Here is a 26,302-nt window from a genome sequence, read left to right on the forward strand (position 1 = left end):
TTTCAAATAAACAGGAAAATAACAGAATTAATGACGCAAAACTTGTGTGTGCTAGTGGTGTGTGTCATCAACGCAGATGTCCGTATCAATGTCCAACACTTGAAAACAGTATTCAAACCTTTGTATTTTGTAGTTGATTTGACTTCATAATTAATAGCCATAATTGTTCTCATTGTCAAATTATACTTATTATACGTATCTACAAATTATAATTATAACCTCAGTTAAATTATTCAACAGAAGTATTTTTATTTTATTTTATTTTATTTTTTAATGTCTAGTCTTTGTCATACAATAATATCAGGTTTTCCCAAAAGGACCCAAATTTTCACCTTTTTTTAATTTAATGTTTTTATTTCATTTTATTTTATTTTATTATATTATTTAACTTAATTTAATTTAATTTAATTTAATTTAATTTAATTTAATTTTATTTTATTTTATTTTATTTTAATGTCTTGTCTTTGTCGTGCAATAATATCAGGTTTTCCCAAAACCACCCAAATTTTCACCCTTTTATTTAATTTAATTTAATTTAATTTTATTTTATTTTATTTTATTTTATTTTTTTAATTATTTATTTAATTTTATTTTATTTATTATGTCCATATTTTGTCATGCAATAATATCAGGTTTTCCCAAAAGGACCCAAATTTTCACCTTTTTTAATTTAATGTTTTTATTTTATTTTATTTTATTTTAATGTCTAGTCTTTGTCGTGCAATAATATCAGGTTTTCCCAAAAGGACCCAAATTTTCACCTTTTATTTTCTTTTCTTTTCTTTTCTTTTCTTTCATTTTATTTTGTCCAGACTTTGTCGTGCAATAATATCAGGTTTTCCCAAAAGGACCCAAATTTTCACCTTTTTTTAATTTTATGTTTTTATTTTATTTTATTTTATTTTATTTTATTTTATTTTATTTTAATGTCTAGTCTTTGTCGTGCAATAATATCAGGTTTTCCCAAAAGGACCCAAATTTTCACCTTTTATATTTTATTATTTTATTTTATTTTATTCACACAATTTTATATGGCTAGAAAAAAAGCCCTCATGAAAGGTAAACATTTATTATATATTAAATGTATTATAAATTATATAATATACATTCTTTAATTTACACACATAATGACATCACTTCCTGTGCAGCAAAAGACAAAAATCCCACCACATTAAAACACAAACATTCTATGTGAGATTCTTGAAGGCAGCTGAGGGGTGAGCAGCAGAGCTGAGACTGCAGACGCGCAAAAAATGTGAATATATACACACGATTATTAAGACAACATCATTCAGAGCAATGTGTCCGTCTGACCTCAAACTGCAGTCTGAGGAATCACAATCAGTGTCTGGAACATGATGTGCACTGGGAACGTTTCTGGTTCAACTACTGTGCTTTATACACCAATGAAAGAGAAACACACACACACACCTCCACACATCCCACAATGCAGCACTCCTCACAACACGCTTGCGTAACACTAATGCAACAACATCTCTGAGTTAAAAGAGATGGAAGGATGGATACAGAGAAACCTTCTTTGAATTCATGCAGTCAAAAGCAGACGTGATTCGCTCAAGGCCGCCGGTGACGAGGAACACAGTTGAAGAGAAAATCAAGCAGACTTATTATATGTGAAGCTGAGGTGCTTAAACTCATACTAACTAGTGATTTAAACATTTCTACAGCTCAAACAGTAGAGCATGATGCTTGCAACGCCAAGGTCATGGGTTCGATTCCTAGGGAATGCATGAACTGATCCAGTGTATAGCTTGATAATGCAAGTCACTTTGGATAAAATGCAAATTCAAACATAACTAAAACCCTGTCATAAACATCAATAAATCGCCCCTAACTGTAGATTTTATATATATAATCACAGTATACACTCACATGCTAAAATAACCACTGCAGACTCCAGATTATATTATATAGTTTAATTTTATTTTTAATGATTAAGTTTTAGGAGGAATCTGGATCTCTCAATGAACTGAAACGGTTCTTTCTGGGTTGAATAGTTTGCTGTAGAGATAAGAACATGATAACACATTTATATCTGCTGATGTCCCAGAGAGGACAGGTGTTTCTGTAATTACAGCAGCACACATACAGTCACACGAGATCTCATTCTGTCTCATATAACTTCACCAAGAGACCCGAGAGACTCTCATCTGAGCCTCTGTTTCTACTGAAGAACGAGTGAACGTCCTACTTCAGCATCAGCAGAACCAGCACAGAGACAGAAACTAGAGGAAGATGTTAAAGGCTTCATATTCTACGTCTCACTTTCCCTCTTATAATGCTAGTCAAGGTTGAATTATTTTCCTATTTCTGCTCTACAACAACAAACTCCTCATCCAGTATCTTTTCATTCTGATCTGCACATTAGACACTTTTGATCCTGACACAATTCTGTATATCCAGATCTAGTGTTGGGGTAACGCATTACGAGTAACGTGCATTACGTAATCAGATTACTTTTTGATGTAAAGTGTAAAGTAACACAAAACACATTACAAGTAATGTCCCCCACCTAAATTTCCTGCTGGTACTGAGATTTGAACCCGCAACCTTCAGGTTACAAGTCCACCTAACCATTAGGCCACAACTATAAAATGAGTAAAGTAGTGTATCGTATTACAAGTAACATGCATTATGTAAGCAGATTATTTTTGTGATGTAACGAGTAAAGAAATGCATTAAAAGTAACGTGCATTACTTAATTGGATTACTTTGATGAAACGAGTAAAGTAACGCATTACAAGTAAGATGCATTATGTAATCAGATTACTTTTTTGATGTAACGGGTAAAGTAACGTATTACAAGTAACATGCATTATGTAATCAGATTACTTTTTTGATATAACAGGTAAAGTAACGTATTACAAGTAACATGCATTATGTAATGAGATTACTTTTTTGATATAACAGGTAAAGTAACGTATTACAAGTAACATGCATTATGTAATCAGATTACTTTTTTGATATAACAGGTAAAGTAACGTATTACAAGTAACATGCATTATGTAATCAGATTACTTTTTTGATATAATGAGTAAAGTAACGTATTACAAGTAACATGCATTATGTAATCAGATTACTTTTTTGATATAATGAGTAAAGTAACGTATTACAAGTAACATGCATTATGTAATCAGATTACTTTTTTGATATAATGAGTAAAGTAACGTATTACAAGTAACATGTATTACGTAGTCAGATTACTTTTTTGATGCTACAAGTAAAAATAAGGCATTACAAGTAACATGTATTACGTAATCAGATTACTTTTTTTATATAACGGATAAAGTAACATATTACAAGTAACATGCATTAAGTAATCAGATTACTTTTTAGATATAACGGGTAAAGTAACGCATTACAAGTAACATGCATTATGTAATCAGATTACTTTTTTGATATAACGGGTAAAGTAACGTATTACAAGTAACATGCATTATGTAATCAGATTACTTTTTAGATATAACGGGTAAAGTAACGCATTACAAGTAACATGTATTACATAGTCAGATTACTTTTTTGATGCTACAAGTAAAGTAACGCATTAAAAGTAACGTATTACGTAATCAAATTACTGTTTTTGATGCTACAAGTAAAGTAATGCATTACAAGTAACATGCATTACGTAATCCGATTACTTTTTTGACATAACGAGTAAAGTAACGCATTACAAGTAACATGCATTGCGTAATCAGATTACTTTGATGAAATGAGTAAAGTAATGCATTGCAGTGCATTACTTAATCAATTACTTTTTTGTAACGAGTAAACGCATTACAAGTAACATGCATTACATAATCAGATTACTTTTTTGATGTAACAAGTAAAGTAACATTAAAAGTAATGTGCATTACTTAATCAGATTACATTTTTGATGCAACTAGTAAACGCATTACTTTACATTACGTTTACACATTAATATTCCAGTTACTGTTTAAAAAAAGTACTACGCGTAACATTTCTGATTAATTTAATTGCTTAAACATTTTTTAAACTCTGAATTAAACTTCTCTTGCTTCTCCATAACACAGTCACTTAGACATGAATGCTTCATGAACTTTACATTAATTATGTATCGGAAGAGAAGAGCTATTGGCCAATGATGCTGTATGACAAAATATGGGAACAGAGGAAGGAGTCAGAATATAAAAATATTCTAAATGTGTTTTTAAAAGAAAATGAAGGTGTGTGTTATAAAGGCTATGTTGCTGAATGCATTACAGCGTTAAACAGAGATCGAGCCTCAGCCAGGTGAGAAAAAGTAATGCAAAAGTAATGCAACACATTACTTTCCATAAAATATTACCTAATATAATTAGTTACTTTTTAGGGAGTAACGCAATATTGTAATGCATTACTTTTAAAAGTATCTCTGAGCTCTTCACAGGAATGCCAACAACATCAGACCACAGTGGTCAACCTCAGAATATGACTGAAACCCTCAGAGCGCTGAAACCAAAACCATCAAGAGTGTTTAATCAACCTCAACTCAACAGCACTGACCATCAGCGGTCCGGATGCCAGATATACACGACGCAAACATCTCCACATCACCTACACCAGTGCTTCTCAACCTATTTCAACAAACTATTTTTCATCCAACAAGAAAAAGTGCACTTCAAAAACCCATATAAACTTAATCTTAGAATGTTGGACACTTCATGAACTTCATTCAAAGTTATCTGGTTTTTAAAATGCCCTCAACATGTTAGAACAAATACATTATTTATATGTCGATCATGGAACATTTTTTGTCCTAAAAAAACATTTTTTAAATGTTACTACTTGTTTCAGAACGTTCAAAGAACATTCAAAAGTAACGTTCCCATAATGTTTAAAGAATGATAAAATGGAATGTTCCCTTAACGCTCAGATAACCAAGGAAAGGTTCCTAAAACATTTAAAAAACAGTCCTGTATATCAGTGAACGGTAATCCTGACCTGCGTTGTTCCTCTCCATGTTCTCCTGACGGGACGGTCAAACACTCGTCCATGTGACCGTGCAGCAGCCGCAGAACATCTCCACCAATTAGGAAGCCTGAAACACATGTTGCTGAGTAAATGAACAGGAAGTGGAAAGCAGTGAGACGTTTCAGTTGAGTACTCACTCACCCTGAGCCACTTCACTGCCGGAGCAGATCGGCGCGACGCTCCAGAGCGTTTGCTGGAAAGCCGCGTCCACGTGCAAACTGCCGTTACCATACGACAAGTGCTGGAACAAAGAGATGCGATCAGAGTCGTCACTCAAACACTGAAGTGATTTAATAAGACAGAAGATCCAGTGAACTGGAGCAGCAGTCACTGCACAATCTCACGTCTAGCTTTTACTATTCTGAACGATATCTGAAACTAGCATTTCTCGCGTTTATTCCTAATTTTTAAGTCGTTTTGGATAACAGTGTCTGCTAAATAAATAAACGTGCAGGAGATCCTGGAATAACATCAGAAGCCGTCAGGGTTTGCTTGTGTTCAAACTCACCAGGTAACGTTCAGACGACACGCTGACCAGGATGAGATCATCACCCACCCGCACCTTCTCGCCCTCTGACCTCTGTTTGGACGCGGGGTGGATTGTCCACCAACATGCCTCACCTGCACACGCAACACACGTGTCGTTATAAATCTATAAACTTCATTTACAGGCATCACATCATGAGTCAGAGAACATGAGGAGTCATACACTGTGAAAAATGAATTTTAGAGATTACTGGAGCATGTTTTATAAGAAAAAACTAACAGGGAATGCTCTCAGAACGTTCTGGCAAGGTTCTCTCAAAGTTATGAACAAACGTTCTTCCAGTAATGTTAATAGAACGTTTGTTCAAAGTTATCTGTTCTTTGATAATGTTCTCAAAACATCAGAACAAAAACATTAATTATACAGCATTCATGGAATGTTTTTTTTAAAATGTTTTAGTTGGACGTTCGTCTAACGTTTTTTAAAAGTTACTACTTGTTTCAGAACGTTCAGAGAACATTCAAATGTAATGTTTACATAATGTTTGGAGTACGTTTTACAAGAAAATACTATTTTAGCATTTTTAGTTCAAAATGTTACGTTTAATTCAGTGTGTTACTTGCCATTTCTTTGTAATTATTTGTGAAATTTACTAGCAATTTCTGAGTGAAAATAGTTTTAAAGCCATTTTCTTCCAGTGTTTTTCACCCTCATAATCGTGTTGTGTTTCACTCTCAGGTCTGTTTGTCATTCCCATGATTCCTTCAGACTGACAGTGAGAATCGTTAATGATAATAAAAAATAATGTCACAAACGGTCCCGAGAACAGCTTCATTCACATCGTTTTTATTTCTTTCTCCTGATTTTGTGATGAAATATGACCAGCACATGTTCCTGAGAAACATTCAGTATAATTAAAGACTTTAATCTGGGAATGTAAACAGGAAGTGACATCACCTGTTGTGTCTTCCTGAAGCCCCACATCAAAAGCCAGTTTGTCGGTGGACGAGCGAGCCGTAGACAGACAGCACAGATACTGGAGAGAGAAACACATCAACACATGAACCTCACACACACATACACAAATGTGTGACGTGTGATCAGAGTAACACACACCATCCCGCTGTAGGAGTGTCTCAGTAAGACCGCGTGACCGTAGAGCAGCGTCCGGTGACCTCCGCCCTGCGCCGTCTGAAACACACACACACACAGCATTGATCACTGATACACACTCATGACTGTTCAGTAAATGTGATGCATAATCAATATGACTCTCATCTGCTTCACATTCACAGCAGAATCACACAACAGTTGAAAGTTTTCATTTTTTAATTTAACTTTTAATTTAAGTGAACTTAAAACAATCTTGACATAAACCCATTATAATAAATGTCATATTTAGCTGTGCCTTTAAAGGGGTCTTTGATTATGATTTCACTTTTTTAACTTTAGTTAGTGTGTAATGTTGCTGTTTGATCATAAACAACATCTGCAAAGTTACGACGCTCAAAGTTCAATGCAAAGGGAGATATTTTCTTTTACAGTAATCGCTGTTTAAGGACTACAACAAATGGCTGGTAGGGACTACAACAAGCTTCTTCCTGGATTGGTGACATCACTAACCCTAAAATTTACATATACCCTGCCCCCGAGAACACGCAACAAACGGGGCGGGGCCATGTTGGGCTGCTTTAGAGAAGAGGAAGAGTTGTTGTAGTAAAGTGTTGTTGTCATGCCGTCATTTTACACCGGACTGCTTCACAAACGAGGGTCAATTCAACACAAAAGATTAACATGACGGCACATGCTAGTGGATGAGTTGAATCAACTCCACAGCAACTATATAAATTTATCCACTAACCATTCAGAAACGTCTAAAAGTTGTAACTTCTTCCTGAGTCTCTCTATCAGTGTCCGAGAAGCAGCTCATTTGCATTTAAAGGGACACACATAAAAACGGCGTGTTTTTGTTCACACCCAAATAGGGGCAAATTTGACAAGCTATAATAAATGATCTGTGGGGTATTTTGAGCTGAAACTTCACACACACATTCTTGTGAAAGGGGCATTATAGGTCCCCTTTAATATATCAGGGCTCAACGCTAAGGTTGTTTTCTACTAGCCTTGGTGGGCCAGTTCAGGTTTTAACCTGCCCTGCTAAAATGCACAAAAAATTATTGTTTTCGTTGTTTTTGACTCATGTAACCTTGTAAACAGTACTTTAAGATTTTCAGGTAGGTCTAACAGGTAAATATATACAGAAATTGAATAATTTCTGTATCTGTGCAGTTAATAAACACTACATAAATTATAAATAGAATATAGATTAATCCTTATTAAAGCTACAAAACTTATTCAGTCAAGAGCATTGAGTGTTTTTCTCTTTGAATTATGTTCTTTGATTAATATTAATGACAGACAGCAGCAGGTTTATTAGGCTGCTGTCACTTTAAGACCTGCTGCACATGATGTGGATCCAGTGTTGCCAAGTCTGCAGTTTTCCTGCGAAATTGGGCTACTTTAACACTGTTGCCATGGGCTCTTTTTCATGTCCACGTGTTGAAGCGACCCCAAATAACATGATATTTAGCACCTGGAATGCAAATTTTACCAGGGGAACCCTGCCAAAAAGCTGATCTCACCCCCTGAAACGTGATTGTGCTAGTTTTGAGTAGCAATTGGGTGGATTTTGTTGTGAAAACCTGGCAACCCTGAGCAGATCTGACACATCCTACTTTCTCACAACTGTTTACATTCATTTAAGACTTTATTTAACTCATGTACGACAGTGCTTACGAGAATACTAAACAAAATGGGAATTTTTATATAATTTTGTGTGTTTTTGTCTGTGTTTGTGTGTTTTTGTCTGAAGCGCCTTTCTGTGCACGCGTTTCGGGTGTTTGTTCACAGACGCACGCAGTACAGATCACACTTGAATGGTTTAACAGCACTTATATACACAATAAATGATAGCGCGAAAAAATGAATTATTGCATATAAATATAATTTTTTATAAATTTTAAAACCAATTTAATTTAAATATATAAATTTAAACACACTACATTTAGTAAGGCAGGAAACTAAAACTCTGGTTTCAAACAAACCATTTGCATATACAGTAAATGGACACTAATTGCAATTTACACGCCACAAATGAGCATGAAGAATCCCGACTCGTCTGTGTTTTTCCACGGTGTGGGCTGATGTTCCTGGGAATCAGCACTTCCTGTGTATGTGTGTGTGTTAATGGCTCTCTTAAGGCCGAGAGTGTGTGTGTCAGGTAATGGCTGCAGTAATGCTTCAGGACAGGAAGAACAGGACCTTTATTTTCTCATTAGACTCACTCCAGCGTTCGCTCTCGTCTCACTGGAATTAGCTCACTGTACAGCTACATTACGCTACATCACATGACTGCGGGACACACAACAACGACACGGACACACACACACACATGGACTCCTACCTTCATCATGAATTTCTGTGGCCCATAAGAAGAAAAGAAGACATAGTTAATGACACACGAAACCCAGTCGAGATCAGGAATCTACAGCTGCACGATGCTCAGATCGATAACCACACTAACATACAGCACGACTCATACTATGTTCTGCAGTATGCAGTACGTACACTGATCTACAACATCAGATACTATATCCCACAATGCAATGTGCTCGACTAGACCTTCCATTCCAGTCTGTGGTGATATCAGCCATCTGATTTGATTTAAAAATACTTTTTATCTCCAGGTAACTGATGTCACTCATTGACGAAGTCATGTGACAGTGTAGGACACTACTGTTACATACTGCATACTGTCTCACTCACTATTGTAAACAGCAGTCAGTGTTCAGTGAAAACGGTGCAGCACTACACGATGTCAGTCACATGATCTAATACTTGATCAAATGAAGCTCTCAAACACAAATATAAATGAGGAAGAAAAAAGTGTGACGCAAGAATAATTACTGAAATAAACATTCTTCAATCATGACATTGAAGAATATTTTAGATATTTGTACTGGAAAACAAGACAAACACACTGAGGAAGAACATCACTGTCTTAAAGGACGGTTCATGTGAACGTGAGAAACACCTTCAAACGCGCGTGACTGACGTTCTTCAGCTGAGCAGCGTGAACGTCTGCTTTAGTGTTTCACAGCAGAACGAACGTCATACGGGTTTGAATCAGGCGAGTAAATGATTCTCAGTTCAGTCTGATCCGGTCCTTTCATGAAGCAGAACCCAAGAGAAATGACTGGGGTGAAATTATGACAAGAAGAGTCATAATAGATGCTGAATGTTTGGATTTGAGGAACATGCTGATCTCAGATCAGATGCAGGACACGCATGCAGCAGTAACGGGTGTGTGTGTGTGTGTGTGGGTGAGTATGTGAGTGTGAGTGTATGTGTGTGTGAGAGTGAGTGAGTGTGTGTGCTTGTGTTAATGTGTGTGAGTATGTAAGTGGTGGAGTGTGTGCAGGTGCATGTGTTTGAGTGTGTGTGTGCGCGCGCGTGTGTGTGTGTGTGTGTGAGTGTGTGTGAGTATGTGAGTGAGTGTGTGAGTGTGTGTGTGCATGTGAGTATTTGAGTGTGTGTGTGTGTGTGTGTGTGTATCCACGTACCCATTTCTCCATGTCTATGAGCTGTGGAGTGATGGAGACACAACAGAAAGAAAAGAAAGGATGTCATGCTTCCATCATCACAAAGAAACACATCAGGCTCCTTCATTTCAGCAGAGGATGATGGGAACGCTCCGGTTCATCCATCTTTTATTTGTAACTATTTATTATTAATTCTCTGTGGGTGAATCTCATATCTGTTGCACATTCAACCCAAAACCACCACAATTCTGCATAAAGAAAACATATTAATTAAATAATCCACCCGTGGGGTCATCAGAGGTCAAAGGTCATCATGAGGTCAAAGGTCGCCTCTGCTCGTCAATGAACGGAACCCTGATGTGGATGTTTTATTCAGCGTTGAAAGGCTTTTTTGTTTTTAGTCACAAAAACAAAAGATAAAACATCATTTCCTACAGCATGATCACACGGTTAGAGATTCAAATCAATTATTAGATCATTAACAAATGAGACACATCTGGAATGAGAAGGAAATAGAAGAGCATATAGAAGACGAGCCTCAGATCACATGATCCGAACACATCTGAAGGAATAATTTGTGTCTGGCAGAACGTTACATTTGTATATATATAATATTCATGTTGCTCTTTTGCATTCAATGAAAGTGTCTGACCTTTAAGGTCAAGCTCCAGAATGGACGTAAAACACCAAAGTATGAAAACAGTCATTTACATCAGGTTTTACTTTTTGATGCCAAGATTCCCAAATATGATGATTACCGATTGCTAGGGTCACCCAATCTAAAATATCAAGGCATATATATATATATATATATATATATATATATATATATATATATATACACACATTTATAAACAGTACATAATAAATAATAACAATAAAAGCAAAAAATAGAAATGTATTAATATATATATATACATTTGGCCCCTGGATCCCAGTTTAGTCTGAGTGAGTCTAAATGTGTTTTAATACAACACTTCTGAAGTCACATGATGCATTAAAACTAAAACTCTATCGGCTCTCGCGTGTGCCGTATCCGAACACATCAACACATCAATACAGAAGGAGATCTGAGAGCTTTAGTCAATAATGATTTACACTTCAATTTGTTTCTCATAAAAACATCACATGACTTCAGAAGATCTGGATATAGTGCACAGACTATCTTTATGATACTTGATGGTGTTTTTGTCCCTTCTGCTGTTGAAAAGAGCAGCGTGAATGAATCATGACAGTTTTAGTGTTTTTGGTTGAGTTATGTCACGGTTGCTGTGATCGTGAATCAGTCAGACAGCTCTATAAAACACAAATATAAATGTTAAAGGTGTTCAGATCTCATATCTCTCTGTAAATAATCTGATGGAGCTGATCGGTCTCGTCTCAGATGTTGATGTGAATGTTAGTTTGATGTGTGTGTGTGTTTTGGTGCAGTCTGCCCAGCCCTGCTAAACAGAGAAGAATCTCTCTCACACACACACACACACACACACTCCACCTATCAGCCTCACCGCAGTGTGTAGGACTAAACTCATCCACGCATCAGACTTCTATAAATGCATTTGATATCACATCCTCCGCGCCTGCAAATGTGATCGTGCCAACTGGACCTGAAAGAGAACCGTCACCATTAAAGAGTGATTCAGCGAGAGCGGCGAGCAGCGATTGGTTTTGATCTTCCCTTTTCCTCCTCCACATGTGACGCTTCTTCACACGCAGTGAGACACTTCTGCATCGGCAGGATCCGTCTGTCTCTCTCTCTCTCTCACTGCAATTCACTGCATCTCACTGCGTTCCTGCTACACTCAGCATTACTCCTCCAGATCTCTGCTTTAATCCTGCACTGCTCTACACACAAACACAAACATACTCTCACAATCACCACACACACGCACACACTCACAAACACACACACACACACTCACCACACACCACACTCAGTCCAAAAATGAACATCACTAGCTCATATATATCAATTAAATCAACATAAAATTTTGAGATTTGACTTCCAAATTCTTTATAGTGTGTTTTTGTGATGGTAAGAAATGGCAAAACAACCAAACAGGTGTCGCACTTTACCATTTAAGAGGGGACCAAAGGCATTTTGTTTAACAAATTCACTTTTTACTCTAAAAATTACCTGCAATTGTTATCTTAAAGAATTATTTTTACTTGATTTAAAACATAAAATTTTGTTTTGTAGGTATAAATTGATGTATGTGGGTTGGTTCAGTGATGTCAAATAATATTTTAGACTTAAACAAAATCAGTTAATTTAGATGTTACCATTTTTAAGTGACCTTTTTTTCACCATTCCACGGCCATTTGCACACAAGTTAAAGTGTACATGTTAAATTTAAGCAGCTGCTGGCATGTGCATGTTATAGTGATTTCACTACACAAAAAGACACTGGTCCCCTGTTAGATGGTAAAGTGCGACACCTTGTTTGTCTTTACATTGAGCAATATTTCACATTCCGACTATCTCTGAATGTAACAGCAATGTACATAATAACACTTAAATACCAGTTCTTGCCATAAAAATATATTGTGATGTAAGAAAAGGCAAAGCAACAAAACAGGTGTCGCACTTTACCATCTAACAGAGTACCAAAGTCATTTTGTTTATTCACAACTCCACGCCCATTTCCACACAAGTACATGCTAAATGAGCAGTTTACGCAGCAACACATGTAATTTGTCACACACACACACACACACACACACACACTCACTCACACATACACACACACATACACTCTCTCTCTCACACATGCACACACACACACACACACATACACTCTCTCTCTCACACACACACACACACACACACACACACACACTCTCTCACACACATACACACACACAGCATTTCTCATTATTTGTGTATCAATCACCAGGCAGTTTTTGGGGATGAGCAGTTTCTGGGTTTGATTCATGTCTCCGATCTCTAAGCAGACATTGAGCCCTAGTGGTGTCAGCAGAAGCACTCACCCCTTCCGCTCGCTCCTCAGTGTTGGCCAGCATCTCCTGCAGCGCTCGCACTGACAGCGACTGCTCCAGCACAAACGTACATATGGACAGATCCGGAGGAACATTCTGGAAAGAAGACACGTCATTCAGGTCATGTCACATTCACAGAAATTCACAGGACTTCCGGCTGGTCTAAAAAAGGTTAAGCAACTAGCTAGAATCATGCCAGCTTCATGAGCATCTTGTTAAGATCAGTATTAAAAATATCAATAATCAATCAATCTGAGTAAATCAGTGCCTCTAGAAACGTCATGATTTGAGCTGGTGAGATGATGAGAGAGAGCAGACGCACCATCAAACAGAATTACAGTGATCTCCTGAGGAGTCTTTATGAGGAAGATGATTAAATGATTCACAGCCTCAGCAGACTCATTCAGTTTCATCATACTGAAGCATCAGTGCAATACAATCAAAACACCTGATCGACCCACTGGTGACTGTACACTGTTTTAATCATTATTACCTACTAAAAACATTGTTATAATGATTTTCATTTACATTCATACTTTTTTTTTTTTTCTAAACAAAACTTTTTACAATATTTTAGGCATCACATGTATTTTTATTAACCCAAACTTGTCAAACTGTCCTATGGAAGCTTATTTCTGCCACGGAATAAAAAATAAAGGGTAATTGCGACTTTTTTGCACAATTCTGACTTTGTTTTTCTCACAATTTGGGCTTTTTGCAAGAAAAAAGTGAACTGCGAGAAAAAAGTCTGAATTGCAAGAAAAAAAGCCTGAATTGTGAGGAAAAAAACCTAAATTGTGAGAAAAAAAGCCTGAATTTTAAGAGAAAAAAAGCCTGAATTTTAAGAGAGTCTGATTTGCAAGGAAAAAAAAGTCAGAATTGCAAGAAAAACGGCCTGGATTGCGGAAAAAAGCCTGAATTGTGAGAAAAAAAGCCTGAATTGTGAGAAAAAGTCTAAATTGTACGAAAAAAGTTTATGACACTTGCATCTCTGGAATGTCAAGTTATTGTAATAATCTTCGTCTGTCATTGTCGGTTTTGTTGATGCAGTGGAATAATGATCTGCCTGAATCAAACTCCATGCTGTAGAAATACTTTGCTCCCAGTTGGAGTGTTGCTGGGATATAAGATGCATTAATTAGTGAAGAGCGACTAGGAGAGTCGTACCTTTGAGTTGGACGTGGACTCGAGGAAACACAGTCTGTTCCCGAAGCCCTCGGCGGCCAGACAGAGTTTCTGCTGCTCCTTCTGGACGGTGGCGGAGCACTGGAGGACCACCTCATCATCCTGAACACAACAAAACATCCGTCAGGCTCCCAAACTCAGAGCGCATGGACAGATGATCATTCATTCAATCATAATGGAAAATTTAAAAAAATATATAATAAAAAAACAAATTAAAACAAATTAAAGACAAAATATTTTATTTTAAACTAATTATAACAAAAAAAAACACAAAAAAGATTAAATATATTATTTTAAATTAATTAAAACAATTTTAAAAACAAAAAAAAATCTAATTAAAATGATTACTAGTAAAATATTAAATATTATATTTGAAATAAATAAAACTAAAAAGAATTACAAAATACATTTAAATAAATAAAAATAAAGACAATCAAAATAAAATGCTTACTAAAAATATTAAATATTATATTTGAAATAAATAAAATTTTATTAAAAATAAAAACAATCAAAATAAAACATTAAAAAGATGAAATATTTTATTTTAAATAAATTAAAACAATTTAAAAATAAAAAATCAACATAAAATGCTTAATAAAAAAGATTAAGTATTATATTTGAAATAAATAAAAAATAAATAATTTACAAATAAAAACAATACAAACGATAAAATATTTTTTGAAATATAAAAATGAAAATGAAAATAAAGACAAAGTAAAACGATTACTAAAAAAGATCAAATTTATTTAAATAAATTTAAAATAATTTAAAAATAAAAACAATCAAACTAAAACACTAAAAAAGAAATATTTTCTTTTAAATAAATAAAAACAATCTGTTTTAATAAAAGCAAACAATTTGTTTAGCTGCATGTCATGTGGCCATTAACAGACATCAGAGAACCGAGAACACGTGAATGAATTATTAAAATATTATCTTAACTTAAAAAATATTTTATCTTAAAGTGGTTCAGATGATGAAAACGTTTGAGAATTGCGGCTCTCAACAATAATCTTAAAGGCAAAGAGGATATTTTCATATCAAAGCAGACATTTTCTCAAATGCTCAAGTGAAATACTAAATGTGTTACGGATGTTCTGGAACATTCTCAATGCTCAAGACAATCGTAATCCTTCAGAGATGGTCAGATGAAGCGCTGCAGATCGAAACTTCCTCCTACACACCACTGCATGTGAAGCGTGTGTGTGTGAAGCAAGAATGATGTCATATGAGCAGTGTTTGATGCACTCGGCATTGCATTATCTGTAACAATATCACAGAGAAGAGCAGAGACACAGAACACTGCAGGAGAACTTCACAACATGCCACTGCAGATACAGGCAGCACTGCAGGAGAACAGCACACGCATGCGTCTGTCTGTGTGTGTGTGTGTGTGTGTGTGTGAGTCTCTCCACCTACACTCACATTGACTGCACACACTGAAATACTAGTAAACCACAACCTGCTGACGCGTGGAGTGACATGCTGTTATACTGTGTATTAAAACTGAGGCAAAAATAACATAAAGATAAAACTCCTTTATAATGCTTCATAAGCGTCATGAGTTTGATTACTGCTGCAGTAATAAACATGTATATGTCTCATATAGTCTTACATCACGTCTTCATCACTGACACTGATATTATAAATCAAATAAATCAAATCTCGGATATCAAATCACATTCACTCAATAAACTTTATATCAAAATATAAAGATTAACTATTAAATTGATTGGCTGTTAGGAGATGAGTTCATTACATCTACAGACAATCTCAGCAGAACCACTTCAGTACTGTAGGAGCATTTCTTACATGCTGTTATTACATTTATTTATTTACATGATACTGAGCTCTTCATTCTCTAGGTCCATATCTGTATTAGCCATAAAATTGACCACAATAATCATTAAACAACGCATGAATACAGAAGCAGCTGATGCACGCGTACACATGCACAAACACACACACGCAAACATGCAAACACACACATACACACACACACACACACACATCACAATGGAGAATAATCCTATTACATTAAGATGGAGTAACCTTGATATGAGTGTGTTAAAGAAAGTGTGTTAATCTGATCAGACTGTGTGTGTGTGTGTGTGTGTGTGTGTGTGTGTCTTTCTTCATAGACGTGTTTTTCTATACAGTGAGTTATAAACACTACAGATGAACTGGACTGCATGATTTAACCCAAAAATTCATATTGCGATTATTTTGGCATATATTGGTTCTTGTCATATATTGTTTTGTTTTTGTTTTTGTAAAAAAAATTCTCTTTCTACTTCAATTGTCTCAGACCACATTTATGGAACCTATTAAATATGACTATACAAACAACAGTAATAATAATATGATACATTGCTCTTATTTTATTAAATCTTAAAAATGATACAAATAAAGAAAATATAGACTTTATATTTTATTATATTTTATATTATAATTTATATATTATAATTAATATATTATATTTATATTTCAATAAAGAAATACATCACTATAATAATATTGTACTGTATTATATAAATAACTTTTTTTTTTATTACAGAACAACAGTAAATATTTATGCCTGTCTTCATTTCTTTGCTTTCAAATATTAAACCATAGAGCTTTTATTTTGGCGGAAATTGACAGAAAGACCTTAAAGCTTCTCTTTTGTTGACAACAGATTCATAAATGATGCCAATGACAAATTTGGGAAGATGTTTGGAAAAACGTATGTTATAAGTGTCCTAAAATCACAGCACTAGCAGAGATAGAGTTTGTATGGAGCAGCATTTGCTGCAAACTGAGCCGCTCTTAAGCAGAAAGTATACTTCAACACCGTTTCATATACTCATATATACTGTAACACTGTTTCATATACTCATATATGTAACATCGCTTCATATACTCATATATACCCATTTCATATACTCATATATACTGTAACATCGTTTCATATACTCATATATACAGTAACACCACTTCATATACTCATATATACGTAACATCATTTCATATACTCATATATACCCATTTCATATACTTATATATACCGTAACCCCGTTTCATATACTCATATATACTGTAACCCTGTTTTATATACTCATATATACCCTAACCCCATTTTATATACTCATACATACCCTAACCCCATTTTATATACTCATATATACCCTAACCCCGTTTTATATACTCATATATACCGTAACCCCGTTTTATATACTCATACATACATAACATCGTTTCATATACTCATATATACCCATTTCATATACTCATATATACCGTAACCCCATTTTAGGTACTCATATATACATAACATCGTTTCATATACTCATATATACCCATTTCATATACTCATATATACCATAACCCCATTTTATGTACTCATATATACGTAACATCGTTTCATATACTCATATATACCCATTTCATACACTCATATATACTGTAAACCCGTTTTATATACTCATATATACGTAACATCATTTCATATACTCATATATACAGTAACACTGTTTTATTTACTCATATATACTGATTCCATTTCATATATTCATACTCATAACTAACAAAATACCAATTAATATACTCATAAATACTGTAACATCATTTCATATACTCATATATGTAGGGCGGGGCTTGATTTTGTCTGTGGGGAATTGATTGAATGGCTGTGGTTTGCTATTGGTGGATCTCATGTGAGTGACAGGTTGCCCCGCCCTCGTCATCAAAGAAGAGGAGAGATGCTACAAGAGGGAGGAGAAGATATTCTGATTCAAGATTACGAGGAGCATGAATTTAAAACAATAATGGTGTGCACGATAAATCATTTAGAATAAAAAATAATAAAAAACAAGATTTGTCAAATACGATTTCATGGTGACTTTAAGTGGCTCTTCCAAATATAAATGCTGTAACCGTGAACGAAGCCTTTCATCAAGTTATGCAGTAAAACAGCAATAGAGAGATGACAACACACACACACACACACACACACACACACACACACACACACACATACACACACACAAAACACACACATTGTGACTGAGTTCTTCATTAATATTGTATATGGCTCCATCTGCCTGTTGTCGTTTTGTAGAAAACAAATGCCTGTGGCCTCCAGCAGCATCAATACACACACACACACACACACACACACACACACACACATACACATGCATGCGATCACACATGTTGATTTGCCTGAGAACGACAGTCACACAGATAGAGGAAGATTATATGTCTGTAAATAACACACAAAACAAACTATCACACTGCATGATGGGTATTTGTGCAGGATGTGTCTGTGAATTAAGGTACTGTCTCTTTAAGAGCAGAAAATGTGATGGTGCGGTTCACATGAGTTTTACAGTATCTGTGTGTGTCTGTGTGTGTGTGTGTGTTGCTGTTTGTCGCATCAGAGGAACAAACCGCACAGATGGCAACACACACAGTCTCAGCAGAGAGCAACACACACACACACACACACACACACACACACATACACACACACACACACACACACCTCCTGTCACATTATCTCTGTTTGGGTCGACATGCACATTCACAAATGCTGCTAGATAGAGAACACCAGTAAACACACACACACACACCTCAACAGCGTGATGACTGTGTGACGACGGACATCTCATCATGAGTTTAAACACAGCAGCGCTGAGACGTGTGCAGGTCACATGACCATCACGTGTTCCTGATGACGGCCTTGAACGTGTAAGAACAACCTGCGGCTGAAGTACAGGGACAGGTGGAGCTCGTTTCACAACATCAGCGTGACATCTGACTGATGCTGGAGCTGCACGATTTGGGGAAAACAATCAAATTGCATTTTTTCAGATAAAAAATTGTGGTTTGCTTGATTTAGTCCAAGATAATGAAGACAAGATGAAAATCTGAACATCCTTCATGAGATTAATCAGTGATCTGATATGACTGAAGCTGAAGACATAAACATTATGATCCTCAACATTAAAGCAGGACACTCACACACTTCTTTTCCATATTTCAGCTCTGCTAGATTTTAATTGAACATCGTTTACTATGATTATCGTTGACTGTCAGTTGCTGTGATAAATTGTTTGCACATGGATGCTGTAACAACACAAGAACGCAATCCATAACTGCATCAAACAAACACTGCACTGAAGAAACATACAGACTACTGCAGAAACACAGACTGAAGGACCTGTTACCTGTCTAACACACACACACACACACACACACAGAGAGAGAGACAGACAAACAGACAGAGAGCTGGCAGACGAGGTTAAACTGCATTGCAGATAGTTTAATGGGTGTGTCTCTGTCTGATAGACACTAAGAGGACAAACATACACACTCACAAACACACTGACAAACACACACACTCACAAGCACACTCTCTCTCACACACACACACACTCACACGCACACACACACACACTCACAAACAAACACACACACTTGCACACACACACACACACACACAACAAACAGACACATATGCACACACACTCACAAACAGACACATACGCGCGCACACACACACACACACACACACACTCACAAACAGACACATATGCACACACACACACTCACAGACACATATGCAAACACTCACAAACACACACACACACACACTCATTTATACACACACTCACACACATTCACACGCACACTCACAAACTCTCACACACACACACACACACACACACTCTCTCTCTCTCTCTCTCACACACACACTCACAAACTCTCACACACACTCTCTCTCTCACACACACACACACTCACAAACTCTCACACACACTCTCTCTCTCACACACTCACACACACACACGCACTCACAAACTCTCTCACACACACACACACACACACACTCACAAACTCTCACACACACTCTCTCTCTCTCTCTCTCTCTCACACACCATTTCAAAAGCTTGGGTCCAATACTTTTTTTAATGAACTTAATACTTTTATTAATCAAGGACGCATTAAATTGATCAAAATTGACAGTAAAGGCATTTATAATCTTACAAAAGATTTTATTTCAAATAAATGCTGTTCTTTTGAACTTTCTATTCATCAAAGATTTCACAATACATTCACACACAAAACAGTTAATTTAAATAGTAATAATATTTCACTATTTTTACTGTATTTTTGATCAAATAAATGCATTCTTGGTGAGACTTCTTTCAACAACTTCTTACCGACCCCAAACTTTTGAACACTTTTGGTGAGTCAGTCAGCTATCAAACAGTTCGTGAACTATCACGTGTTCGTCTGATGTGTTCAGATGAGCGTCGTGTGCAGTAGAGCTAATTCTGCTGTAATCCATGTAACAGATCAAATCCAGATTATCTGAACCTGATGTAATCCCTCACAGACGCTCACAGAGATAATAAACACTCATATGAACGTCATGTGATGATTACACACACACAAACACACACTTATTAAATGTGGTTTATGGGGACTCTCCATAGGTGTAATGGTTTTTATACTGTACAAACTGTATATTCTATCCACTTAAACTCGCGGCTATAGTAAGGGGTGAGTCCTTTCCTAAACGTTTGAAGCACTTGACCGATCACAACACACTGCTCCAGCCGACCAATCAGAGCACATTGTGCTTTTCAGAAGGAGGGGCTTCATAGAGACAGGAACTAAACAGAGCGTTACTGACAGACTGGGAAGAGAGGAGCTGAACAATGGAGAATATGAGGAAAATAATCAACATTCAAGCATGAAAACCTGTTCTAGTAGAGCCCAAGACTTTATAAAAGGGCATATTATGGTCTCTTTAAATGTGCACACTCCAACTTCATGACATACAGTGAGGATGGTACCTAAAAACATCTGTGGAACAGCTGTAGATGTTGATGACAGACGGGTCAGACGGCGCTCGAGGCCTGCGGTCACATTACTAAATGCTCATTAAACCTTTCTGCTCATCAGAGGCTGTAAACACTTACTGCATGATCCCTTCAGATGCTGTCTATGTAGTGCTCAGTCAGTCCCTCATCAGCTGATGATACATTAATATTGATCACTGATCATCATCGTACTGAGGAGTGCTGAGTCACAATGAGACGGGGCGAGACAGCAGGTACGACACAGCTGGAACGCACATCAGCGGATTAAAGCTCCAGCTTAAGTCCTTTGATTTGTTCACTCACGTCATGATAAACGTATAAATATAGCTGCGAGCAGCAATTATCGGGGTTTAAGCGCTTTAAGGCCTTTCAGCACATGCGTAAAAAGGTATTATGTTTTAATTAGCAAGCCTGCAACCATCTCAATCATAGATGTAAAAGACCATTTACAGCCAATACAGGCAATTTAACATAGGAAATATATGGTTTATAAAGCTTTTTAACAGTTATCGAGGTTGAGCCAAAAACCTAGGACTAGTTCACCAAAGTTGTTTTTTAAATAATCTCCAATATTTAACGAACGATTCGGTGGACAGCGGCGGTCCTACAGGTAAAGTTGCTCAGAATGAGGAGTTCTACCATGTGGTACGAATGTCGTGGGCAAGTGCGAAAAATCGCGCAATACACAAACCTTTACTCACGTGAAGGTGCCCCCCAGTGGCCGATTTCTTTTGAAATTCTCACAGGCCTCTAGGGCCGTGAGTCAAACAGGCCAAGCGAGTTTCATTCTGATCGGTCTCCTTTAACCTTTTCTGATAGCTGCTCAAAATTCATTGGCCGATGGTGGACATGTTTTTTGAGATACGTCAATGTCCTCACAAATAGTCATGGCACCTCAAAACAAAGACACTGCATGCCAATTTTCAAGTCAATCGGACTAACAGTGAAGTAGTGATAGCCATTTTCATGTTTTTTTCCTGTTATAGCGCCACCAAGTGGCCAGTCGCCGCGTCCTTTTCCACACGTCTACAGAATGACCTCTTACATAGGTGTACCAAATTTGGTGAAAATATCACATTCTGTTCATGCATTATAGCCATTTTAGTAAAAGTGGCTCCACCCACTTCAAACATTTTGGCGGCCCTTAGAGACCTTTTTTTATTGTTATTATTGACAATCAGACTCCAGAGAATCTTGCTGCACTGGTTTGGTTCCGATCGGGTCAAAAGTAGGGTTTTCAAAAATTCCAAAATACCCAAAAATTTCATTGTTATAGTTTCATAATGTTATAGTTTTAAAACATCACTAAGAGATAAAGTAAGTATAACGAATATATAAGCTAATATCGTGCACATATTTAGTTCATTTCTCTAGTGAACTAACATGCTGTGGACTCTAAATGACTTGCCTGAGGTATATGTAATGCTACGTGAGATATTATTCTCTTTATTGATGTCTTTCCGTGGTTGAAACGCTGGTTGAGAGATTACACGTAAACATATCTATGCATAGATCATCCGGTCTTCTTCTGTGCTTTTTCCTGATGTGGCGGTTAGCAAACAGCGTTACATTACCGTGTGCGCCCCCTTCTGGATTGGAGTGTGGATCGCCTGTGACTGACTGTATTTGTCATCTGACTGTATGCACCAAATACATGCACCGGTTCACCCCTAGTATATATTTCTACGTTAAGTGGATTTTTTGAATAAGGTGTTTAAAATGCAACAGATTTCCCATTAAAACAGGCTTATTCCCAGACCGGGAATCAGAGTATTGTCTTAAAGTGCTGTAAAGAAGCTCAATGTTTCTGACAAACTAAAATCAGTCCAAACACTGGGAATCAATGAGCCCTACAGGAACAAATCACATTCAAATATTTCATCAGGGACTTTCTGTGAGTGCAACGAAATGATCATTTAATGCACAAAAGCGTGTAAACATCTGTGGGAACCCTGTGCAGTAAAACCGCGGTACTTCCTGACTCTGAGAGAGAGTGAACTCAGCAGCGGTCGAGCATCACCTGACGCTTGTTGAGTATTTCTGGACTGAAGTGCTTGAATCTCCACATGTAGGAGTGAGAGCTGAGTACTACTGTATTACACAACACGCTTGTCCTGTCATGATGGAAGGTGAGAGTGTTTGCACACAGAGAAAGAGAACGAGTGAGGAACAATGGCTTTTCTCTTTCTGTCTGTCTATCTCTAAGCTCATCACATGCATTATTGTCAGTCTCATAGAGTCTGCTCATAATCACATCAGCTCTGATCATCTCAGCATGTCTCATAATCAATGAGAGTTTGATGTACAGATTCAGAAGTCAAACGAGCATCTCGGTCCATGTAGATCATTCACTAACATGCAAACCATCAGGATTATGACATCAAATCCATGAGCACATTAACATCTGACCGATAATTAGGACATTTTCTCCCAGTCATCTCAATGGAAAAAAGTGTCCCACTTTACCTGAATATCAGCACTAGGATCACTGCAGAGCTCATTTACATACAGATGAAAAGATAAATAGTTTTGATGATGCAAGAAACCTGGACTAACATTATAAGAGGACTTGTACATTCTAGTAGCACAAATAAACTAAATCTCAACTCCAGGTCATGTCAGACAGTTAATGTGAAGCTTCAGGAAGAAAGCAGAAGCTCTCGCAGTAGATCAGTGATTGAGTCACTTCAGACATGTGATTCCTCTCAGCAGAGGAGAGCATGAACTTCTGTGGGTGGACAACGTTCAACCGCATCCACACACATCCAAACAGAGCTGCTTTCTCTGGAAACACAGTTTCATAAAACACAAAGAATTAGAATGAAATCTTCAACTCACATCATGGTTAAATGGGTCTCGTTTTTTCACTGATTTATTCCCAGAGGTTCCCAAAACAATTCCAGATTCCACTTCTAATATCAAGAGGCCTAAAAGTCCGGTCACACCAAAAACAATAACTATAGCGATAACCATAACCATAACTACAACTAGTATAATGATAACTATAGTGATGATAACTATAACAATAACTATTGTGATAACTTTACCATAACTATAACAATGAGTATACCAGGCATCTTCAAAGAGCGAACCGCGGTCCGGTTCCGGCCCCTGGCTTGGCTCCAACCGGACTGCGAGACATAACCACAACAGTAGCACTATTTTACCGTTTCTGCAGTTTAAAGTGAATCGCACATCAAAAAATGGAGCGATTCAGACCACAAGTGCTCATTATAGTAATGATATTTTGGTGCTATATTCTCTCATTTTTATCTAGAGCCAAACACACTTCATTCAAGCCCTTTCCGTTCTGTGCACGTTGCTTCCCTCTCCCGCTAAAGACGCTAAAGTGCCACATTAAAGGGGAGCTATTATGCCCCTTTCATAAGATGTAATATAAGTCTCTGGTGTCCCCAGAATGTGTCTGTGAAGTTTCAGCTCAAAATACCCCACAGATCATTTATTATAGCTTGTCAAATTTGCTCCTATTTGGGTGTGAGCAAAAACGCGCCGTTTAAATACAAATGAGCTGCTGCTCCCCGCCCCCTTTCCAGAAGAGGGCGGAGCTTTAACAGCTCAACAGCAACAAAGCTGGAGAATCTCACGCAGCCAAAATAACGACATTGTTCAGCCTTACATTGTTCAAACCGGAGTCGACACTGATGGAGAGACTCGGGAAGAAGTTACAACTTTTAGAATATTTCTGAATGGTTAGTGGATAAATTGATGTTCTGTTGTTTTGTTCTGTTTATTATAAGTGCGCTGCAGTTTTGTCATCTGTCGCTTAAAATGCTCAAACTCATTAAAGCAGGATGGATTCTGATTGGCTCTCAGTGTTTTTATCCTTCATCAGCTGGGAAAAAAATCGCTCCAATGATATTGCTTCTCTATTCTGTTATCATTATTGTTGTGGTGTGGCTATTCCCTTAGAGTTATTAGAGTGATTATTTAAACTTTATTAAGAACAATAACAGTTATAGTTATTGTTCTTAAACAGGCCTTAATCTAGTTTATGACCACTGTCCGGACCTTAGCTTATGGAATCTGAATCAGCACACAACAGGATGTGTAGAGATGACCGTGTGTGTGTGTTGAAGGCCTCAGAAGCTCTAGTTCAGTTGTAGGTTCACTATAAATAGTGTCCGTCTGCAGCGGTGCAGTATGAAGTCACGCCGTACCTCATTACTCAAGGCGTCCGCTGGCTTTATGTAGGCTGCTGTGACGTTTAGGGGTCAAACTCTGAAGAACAACCACAAAGTTCTGCTTCTTTCCACAAGAACTCAAGAACAGAGAAGAGCAAGTGAAACCAGGTCAGATCTCACACACACACATATTCTTTATCTCCTGTTAAAGCTGCTGCCGCATTAGCAGTTGATGCTCGGATGGTCTGGAATAATTCATCCTGAAATCCAGGAGCGACAGGGAATGTTCACAGAGACCAATTACTAGTCAAGTTGAGCTGCTGCTCTAATCCGGTTTGACTCCCGTAATCCATTTTTAATGTGAAGACAGTAAAATCACTGACACACACACAGAACAAAAGTTCTGAAAGATAAAACTAAACCTGTGAAGATGGACAGACTGGACTAATCTGACACAGACTGAGGCATTTCTAAACACACATATACACCTCAGTACAAACCTCAACAACACACACGATCTGAGGAATCATTCAGTATGAGCTCTAGCAGGGACAGACATTAACTTTTTTGCTCGCCAGCCACTGTGGTTTGTAGTCTTCCAAAGTTACTAGCCACTTAGCATTTTCACTGGCCACAATTTTGACACTGATACAAGGGGGAAAACTGCTATATAGATATTTGTAATATTTCATAATTTGGCAGCAGGTATATTAGGCTGCTGTCACTTTAAGACCTGACACACGGACATTATTTTGTGTGTATTAGTCTGTTTAAAGGATTAGTTCACTTCAGAATTAAAATTTCCTGATAATTTACTCACCCCCATGTCATCCAAGATGTTTATGTCTTTCTTTCTTCAGTGGAAAAGAAATGGCTTTTGAGGAAAACATTCCAGGATTTTTCTCCATATAGTGGACTTCACTGGGGTTCAATGGGTTGAAGGTCCAAATGTCAGTTTCAGTGCAGCTTCAAAGAGCTCTACACGATCCCAGACGAGGAATAAGAGTCTTATCTAGAGAAACC

The 26,302-nt window shown here is 36.9% G+C and overlaps 1 protein-coding gene across 9 annotated transcripts in view; it reads right to left on the reverse strand.

Annotated features, from left to right (window-relative positions):
- The window catches only part of LOC127523844 (ryanodine receptor 2), a 109,266-nt gene that overhangs the window by 73,750 nt on the left and 9,214 nt on the right, over positions 1–26,302 (reverse strand). For 6 of the 9 annotated variants that reach the window (XM_051914958.1, XM_051914951.1, XM_051914954.1 and 3 more), the window contains exons 2-10: positions 14,248–14,367; positions 13,072–13,176; positions 10,102–10,122; positions 8,943–8,957; positions 6,596–6,670; positions 6,437–6,515; positions 5,501–5,613; positions 5,134–5,233; positions 4,963–5,059 (exon numbers count right to left, since the gene is read on the reverse strand). In XM_051914958.1, coding sequence (XP_051770918.1) covers positions 4,963–5,059; positions 5,134–5,233; positions 5,501–5,613; positions 6,437–6,515; positions 6,596–6,670; positions 8,943–8,957; positions 10,102–10,122; positions 13,072–13,176; positions 14,248–14,367 — 725 coding nt within the window. The remainder of the gene's footprint in view (positions 1–4,962; positions 5,060–5,133; positions 5,234–5,500; positions 5,614–6,436; positions 6,516–6,595; positions 6,671–8,942; positions 8,958–10,101; positions 10,123–13,071; positions 13,177–14,247; positions 14,368–26,302) is intronic. The other 3 variants (XM_051914959.1, XM_051914957.1, XM_051914956.1) reach the window with 1 other exon arrangement.

This window comes from Ctenopharyngodon idella, chromosome 12 (assembly GCF_019924925.1).
Source record: "Ctenopharyngodon idella isolate HZGC_01 chromosome 12, HZGC01, whole genome shotgun sequence".
Classification (NCBI taxonomy): Eukaryota; Metazoa; Chordata; class Actinopteri; order Cypriniformes; family Xenocyprididae; genus Ctenopharyngodon; species Ctenopharyngodon idella.